Source organism: Carlito syrichta, unplaced genomic scaffold, assembly GCF_000164805.1.
Source record: "Carlito syrichta isolate Samal-C Ts95f unplaced genomic scaffold, Tarsius_syrichta-2.0.1 Scaffold309730, whole genome shotgun sequence".
Classification (NCBI taxonomy): Eukaryota; Metazoa; Chordata; class Mammalia; order Primates; family Tarsiidae; genus Carlito; species Carlito syrichta.
In genome coordinates, this window is record NW_007253826.1 from 238,156 (window position 1) to 245,901 (window position 7,746).

At 42.1% G+C, this 7,746-nt stretch overlaps 1 protein-coding gene across 4 annotated transcripts in view; it reads left to right on the plus strand.

The window, feature by feature from the left end:
• EIF2B3 (eukaryotic translation initiation factor 2B subunit gamma) overlaps nt 1-7,746 on the plus strand; it is a 165,785-nt gene that overhangs the window by 1,002 nt on the left and 157,037 nt on the right. For 3 of the 4 annotated variants that reach the window (XM_008067655.1, XM_008067654.2, XM_021717415.1), the window contains exons 2-3: nt 4,769-4,925; nt 7,467-7,612. In XM_008067655.1, coding sequence (XP_008065846.1) covers nt 4,778-4,925; nt 7,467-7,612 — 294 coding nt within the window. In that variant the 5' untranslated portion in view covers nt 4,769-4,777. Of the gene's footprint in view, nt 1-154; nt 233-4,768; nt 4,926-7,466; nt 7,613-7,746 lie in introns of those variants that run through there. The other variant, XM_021717414.1, reaches the window with a different exon arrangement.

The window sequence follows — 7,746 nt, forward strand, 5'->3', positions numbered from 1 at the left end:
GTTGCCCAGGAGGGTCTCGAACCCACAGGCTCAGGCAATCCACTCACCTCAGCCTCCCAAAGGCGCGGGATTACAGGCTGAGCCACCGAGCCCGACTTGTGATAACTACTCTTGCTTCCTAGGTTGCCTTTCTTCACTCACTGAGACTGAGAGCAGGGACATCAGATCCTAGTGAACTCGGTTTTAATGCCTTTGTGCACATGTTTGAGCTTGATTCTTACAAAAGACTTTGGTGAGATTCACAGATTTTATTCCACAGACATTGAACAGTGCCTGGCATTGACTGGGAATACAGTGATGACAAACACATTACCCCCACCCTCCAGACCCCCTCCCTCTCACTTTTTAAGTTGGGGTCTTACTCTGTTGCTCAGGCTGGAGTGCAGTGGCACAACCTCAGCTCACCACAGCCTCAAATTCCTGGGCCCAGGCGATCTTTCTACTTCAGCCTACCAAGTAGCTGGGACTACAGACATGCCACCATGCCTCTCTAATTTTTTATTTTTTGTAGAAATGAAGTTTCACTATGTTACCTAGGCTAGTCTCAAACTCCTGGGCTCACATGATTCTCCCTTCTATGCTTCCAAAGTGTTGGAATTACAGGCGTGAGCCATTGCGTCTGACCAAGGAACTCACTCTTAAATAGACTCTTTACATAGACATTTAAGAGACATTAATATTACCCTTAAGTAGACATTTGAAAATGTATGTGCAATGAAGCCTGTTAAAGCTGAGATAATCAGTTCATGGTAGAGTGGAAGATACTAGGAGAAAAGAATCACTTCTGCTAGAGGAGTGGGAAGAGTTAGGAATGGCTTTGTGGGCAAATGATCCTTGATCTGAGGCACAAGAGAAAGGCAACCTAGGAGACAAGAGTGCAGAAACCAGAATTATGAAACAGCATGGTTTGGTTAACACGGAAGGCTTCCCATGTTCTAGCCTCTGTCTAATATTAAGTACTTATATAGTGCTTCTCATGGGATGGACATTATTTTGTGTGCTTTGCGTAGAATAATTTAATCTGAAAAACTGTGAAGTAGAAACTATAATTATTCCCATCTTATAAAATGAAAAAAAATTGAAGCATAGAAAAGTTATGTAGTCTGCCTTAGTTCACACAGGTAATAAATGATAAAGCTAGAATTTAGACTCAGGCAGTCTGGCTCTAGAGTCTGTGAACATAACCACCAGGCTTCCTTCTAGGAACTGAGGACACTAAGAGTTTTCCTTTTTCTTTTTTTTGAGTCGGAGTCTCACTCTGTTGCCCAGACTGGAGTGCAGTGGCCGCTCCCAGCCACAGCAGCCTCCACCTGCTGGGCTCTGGCGATCCTTCCACCTCAGCCTTCCAAGTAGCTGGAATTACAGGCATGCTCTACCACACCTGGCTGATTTTTTGATTTATTGTAGAGATGAGGTCTCACTGCCCAGGCAGGTCTCAAACCCGCAGGCTCAGGCAATCCACTCACCTCAGCCTCCCAAAGGCGCGGGATTACAGGCTGAGCCACTGAGCCCAGCTACACTAAGAGTTTTAAATGGCAGGTGTTTGGTCATGCCACCAATAAATGGTAGACCCAGAAGTCAAACTCAAGTCTTTTGACTCAAACATTTAAAAAAAAATAGAGATGGGATCTCACTATATTTCCCAGGCTAGTCTTGAACTCCTGAGGTCAAGCAATCTTCCTGTCTCAACCTTAGTGTTGGGATTACAGATGTGAGCCACTACCTTTTTTGACTCTTAAGGGTCCAGTGCTATTTTTATAATAACTTCAGATGTGGTGGAGGTTATGTAGTGCCAAATTGAAGTTAAATTCCAATCAGAGGAATGCTTGCTGGATTAAGCATGACCATATCTTTAAGTTGTGAATGTTGTTCAAGACCCTTCACCTTGTGCCTTGGATACACTGGTTGTTGAGTGCTGTAGTTTAGATATTGATGTGTGAAACTCAGGACTAGTTGTAGTTATAGTAAAGTTGCAGTATTATTTGTCAGTTTGGTGTTGAGATTCTTTTTTTCTGAACATTATAATTTTTTTTTCCTTTTTATTATAAAGATGTGGGGTACAATTCAGGGTTAGGTATACAAACGTTGATTATGCAGGTACCCTTGTTGATGAGGTATGCTTTTTTTTCCTTACAAGATGAGATTTTGTTATGTTGCCTAGGTTTGTCTCGAATCCTGGTCTCAGACAGTCCACCCTTCTAAGCCTCCCAAAGTGTTAGGATTACAGAAAAAAATGTATTTTACACTTTTTGATTGATTGATTGAGTTGGAGTCTTACTCTGTCACCCAGGCTAGAGAGCAGTGGCACACTCATAGCCACCCCAGTGTTAACCTGCTAGGTACCAGCGATCCTTCCGCCTCAGCCTTCCAAGTAGCCGGAACTACAGGCGCGCGCTACCGCGCCCGGCTAATTTTTTATTTTATTGTAGAGACGAGATCTCGCCAAGTTGTCCGGGCTGGTCTTGAACCCTCAGGCTCAGGCAATCCACTCGCTTCGGCTTCCCAAAGTGCCAGGATTACAGGCTGAACCACCAAGTCTGGCCATTTTTTATTTTTTGAGTTGGAGTCTCACTCTGTCACCCAGGCTGGAGTGCAGTGGCCGCTCCCCACCACCGCAGCCTTGACCTGCTGGGCTCCGGCGATCCTTCCGCCTCAGCCTTCCAATAGCCAGAACTACAGGCACGCGCTACCATGCTTGGCTCCTTTTTATTTATTGTAGAGACGGGCTCACCAAGTTGCCGGAGCTGGTCTGAGCCCACGGGCTCAGGCAACCCACTCGCCTTAGCCTCCCAAAGTGCTGGGATTACAGGCTGAGCCACTGAGCCCAGCCTACCCTTTTATTTTTAAAATGGTACCATTTGTTGTAAATGAAAGAAAAGTACTTTCAGTGTAAATCCATATGGATTTATGACTTCTTACTGTCTCTGTTCTGTGGTGGTTGCTGTAAAACGATTTTTTTCAAGATAAAATGAGTTTGAAAAAAAGGAATTAACAATTTGGTTTGTTTCTGTAATTGGGTCCTGTAAATCTAGGTTCAGATTCAAGCTTACATTTGTGTTTATAGTGATATCTTTCATAATTGGGGTAATGGGAAAACTGAAACAGATGGCTGAATTATTGGAGGAATCTTAAATCATTTCACACTTTTCAGAAGCCCAACATGCTTGCGTTTCTGCTATTAATTCTAGTCAAAAGTCTTTTAATGTTTTCTTTTTCTTTTTTTTTCTTTGAGTCAGAGTCTCACTCTGTCACCCAGACTGGAGTGCAGTGGCAGGGTCCCGGCCACCGCAACCTCAACCTGCTGGGCTCCGGCGATCCTTCCGCCTCAGCCTTCCAAGAAGCTGGAACTACAGGTGCGTGCTACCACGCCCGGTTAATTTTTGATTTATTGTAGAGATGAGGTCTCGCCAAGTTGCGGGACTCGAACCCGCGGGCTCAGGCAATCCATTCATCTTAGGCTCCCAAAGCACGGGATTACAGGCTGAGCCACCGAGCCCTGGCATGTTTTCAAAGGATTAAAACTCATATCAGAAGCCAACTTGGTAACCTCTGGTTTCTTTAGAGTTGGCTTAAGCATTGCCTTCCTGTAAGACCATCCCTGTGTTTTTTGTGAAGTCTAGGTGTTCTCTTCATTGTATGCCCACTGCATTTTATATTTCTACCATGGAACTAATGATAAGCCTTGTAATTTACTGAATTTGTCTTCTGCACTAAATTGTGAGCTCAAGGACAAAGGCCAGGTTTTTTTCATTTGTATTCCCTCACTTTTACCAAGGATGGAATTGAAAGTGCATGTTGGAGGCCGGGCTTGGTGGCTCAGCCTGTAATCCCAGCACTTTGGGAGGATGAGGTGAGTAGATTGCCTGAGCCCGCTGGTATGAGACCATCTGGGCAAGTTGGCAAGACCTTGTCTCTACAACAAATCAAAAATTAGCCTGGCGTGGTAGTGCATGCCTATAGTTCCAGCTACTTGGAAGGCTGAGGCAGAAGGATCGCTAGAACCCAGCGTTGAGGCTGCAGTGGCCGGAAGCATGCCACTGCACTCCAGCCTGGACAACAGAGTGAGACTCCAACTTAACAAAACAAAGCAAAACAAAAAAAAGTGTCTGTTGGTAAGACAGTATAAAAAAGATGGTGTTTATCTGCAGGTAATGGCTGGGCACAGTGGCTCACACCTGTAATCCCAGTGCTTGGGGAGGCCGGGGAGGGAGGATTATGTGAGCCCAGGAGTTCAAGTTTACAATAAACTATGATCACACTATTGTACTCCATCCTGCAGAGTGAGACCCTATCTCTAAAAAAAACACACACAAAAAAAATTAGGCCAAGTGCATTACTTACTCCTATAATACCAACCCTTTGGGAAGCTGAGGCAGGACGATCACTTGAGGCCAAGAATTTGAGACCAGCCTGAGTGACATAGCATGACCCTGTCTTTACAAAAAAAATTACCTAGGTGTAGTGGTGTGAACCTGTAGTCCTAGCTCCTTGGGAGGCTAAGGCTGGAGAATCGCTTAAGCCCAATAGTTTGAGTATAGTGAGCTATGATCACACCACTGCACTTTAGCCTGGGGGACAGAGTAGGACCCTGTCTCTAAAAAAATAAAATAAAAGTACCTGCAGCTAAGGAGCTTTTCTTACTCTAGTTAATAGATTTGGAAGTTACACATTTGACATATATGGATAAAATAAAAATAAATTTGTATTGTGTGTGCTTTGATTTCTGTTATATCTTTTTTTTCCTGTTGTTTTTTTTCTGTATTTGCAGTCTGTAAAAATGGAGTTTCAAGCAGTAGTGATGGCAGTTGGTGGAGGATCTCGGATGACAGACTTGACTTCTAGCATTCCCAAACCTCTGCTTCCAGTTGGGAACAAACCTTTAATTTGGTATCCATTGACTCTGCTTGAGCGTGTTGGATTTGAAGGTGAGTTATGACAGTGAGATGCACTTATAAAACCTTTAGGGTGTTTGAGCCCACTGGTTTGTCAGCATCATGGGAGTGAGAGAGGATGAATGAGAGAAGCCTAGACTTCATAATTGGCTGGAGATTGACCTCTTTAATTTAGGAACAAAGAAATATTCTATTGCTGTGTGGAAAAGGTTGAGAGGATAGCACGTGTTGTTGTTATAGAGCTGATCTCCAAGTGATCCAAGATGAAACCTGTAAGGATATCAGAAAGAGCAGAATGGGACTGTAAGTACTTCATAGTCAGTACTTGCTGAGAATCTATTGTGTGCTGGGTAATATATTAGCATGAGGGCACAGAATTGAAAAGATAGCTTAGGCCCTGACTTCTAGAACCTTAAAGTCTGGTGAGTCTCTCTACTTTTTGCTTGGGTGATTATAATGTTCATAACGGCATTAATCACAATAGCCCAAAAGAGGAAGCAACTCAGGTGTCCATTGATGACTGACCAGATGGATAAACAAATTGTGGTATGTATGTGAAAGGGAATATTAGATGATGATGCCATTAACTCGGAAAAGGAATAAAAGACAAGGAATAAGTTTGCATGAATATAATGACTTCTGTTTTGGCCACATTGAGTTTGAGGTGTCCTGTTAGATGTAACAAATAAGAGTACAATTCAGATATAGCAAATTGGGTTGCCAAGTCCTGAGGCTCAATCTTGTGATCCAGTGTTCATTCCACTATTAGAGTTGCCTTCCTGAGACAGACCCATAAACACTTCTGTGTAATAGTCTGTATGACATTGGGTTAAAGGAGATTCTGACACACTTTAATATACTTTAAAATACTCTCCTTTAGTAACTCTTTCTGGGTTTGTCATCTGTAACTTTTTTCCCCTTTTCCTTTTGCTATATCATGACTTCACATGTGGAAGTTGGATTTTGTGGTATATTTGATACCCACTACATGGAAAATTCCTTCTCACTGAGACTTACCCAGAATTTAGAGTGCCTCTTAAACGTAGGATTCTGGAGTTTCATAGTTAAACTGATATTCACTCCTTTCATATTGTTCATGATTTTATAGAGAAAAGTTAACATTACCCCGTCTAATTTATGTCTTCCTCCACACAGAAGAATTTTGATCCAGTTAGTAGATAGACTGTCCCATATTTTCACTTATTCCCTTCACTTTATGGATGCTACCTAAGGTGTCCTTTCCAAACTATGGAAATGTCTCCTTCTCTTTAAAATCCCAAACAGCATTAATTGCCAGGTCATTTATGCTTCTCCCACATTTTGTTTTCTATCTTAGCACCTTTCAAAGGACCGTTTTATACTTTAGTTAGTGACATGGGAAACTGACCTCCCTGCGGTAGGTACTTTGTCTAATTCATCTCTCTAACATCAGCATTTTACATATATTATGTACTAAAGCAATTTTTGTTGGACTTGAATTCATCATGGTCTACCTCAAAGGCCATTTCTTCTATGAAATCTTTCTTAGCTAATTGTTTCCATGTCTCATTTCTTCATGAATGGTGAATTATTGTTTAATGAGTGAATACAAAAATTGAGTTTGGAATGTATAAACAAGTTCTGGAGATGGAAAATGGTGATGGTTGTACAACATTGTGAATTGTATACTCAAAATTGATTAAAATTATACATTTTATATATATTTCACTACATTTTAAAAAAAGAGTGGGCACTAATTATATAGACTTGAGGTTTGGGTTTTTTTTTTTCTTTTTTCTTTTTGAGTTGGAGTCTTACTCTGTTGCCCAGATTAGAGTGCAGTGGCCGCTCCCAGCCACAGCAGCCTCCACCTGCTGGGCTCCGGGGATCCTTCCGCCTCAGCCTTCCAAGTAGCCCGGAATTACAGGCATGCGCTACCACGCCTGGGTGATTTTTTGATTTATTGTAGAGATGAGGTCTCGCTGCCCAGGCGGGTCTCGAACCCGCGGGCTCAGGCAATCCACTCACCTTAGCCTCCCAAAGGCGCAGGATTACAGGCTGAGCCACTGAGCCCGGCTGGGTTTTTTTTTTTCAAGTCAGAGTCTCAACCTGTTGGGCTCAGGCAATCCTTCTGCCTCAGCCTTCCAAGTAGCTGGAACCACAGGTGTGCACCACCACACCTAGCTAATTTTTTGATATATTGTAGAGACGAGGTCTCGCCATGTTGCTCAGGCTGGTCTCGAACCTCTGAGCTCAGGCGATCCTCTCACCTCTGCCTCCCAGAGTGCTGGTATTACAGGCATGAGCCACCACACCTGGCTTAGACTTGAGTTTTATCTTGGTTCCAGTGCTTACTAGTTGTATCATCCCGAGCAAAGTCACTTAATGTCTTCCGGTTCAGGGTTTCTCATTTGTAAAATGAGATTGTTATAAGAATTAATTCAGAGAATGCAGGTATATACATTGAAAAGTTTCATTAGTATTAGCAATTACTGTTACACCTAGAAACGGACCAAATCTAATTGAAATAGTGAAACAATTGTCTAAAGGAATGACTTTTTACATTTTTCCTTCTTTATTTCTTTTGTACTATAGAAGTCATTGTGGTTACAACCAAGGATGTCCAAAAGGCTCTATGTGCAGAAATCAAGATGAAAATAAAGCCAGATATTGTGTGTATTCCAGATGAGACTGACACAGGAACTGCAGATTCTCTGCGCTACATATATCCAAAACTTAAGGTGAAAAACTATTTCTTCATTCATTGTTTATTGAAGATAAATAATATCTCATGTTATCCCAGTTCACTATCCCAGTTCACTACAATTTATAAAACTTAAAAAAAAAAAAAAAAAAATATATATATATATATATA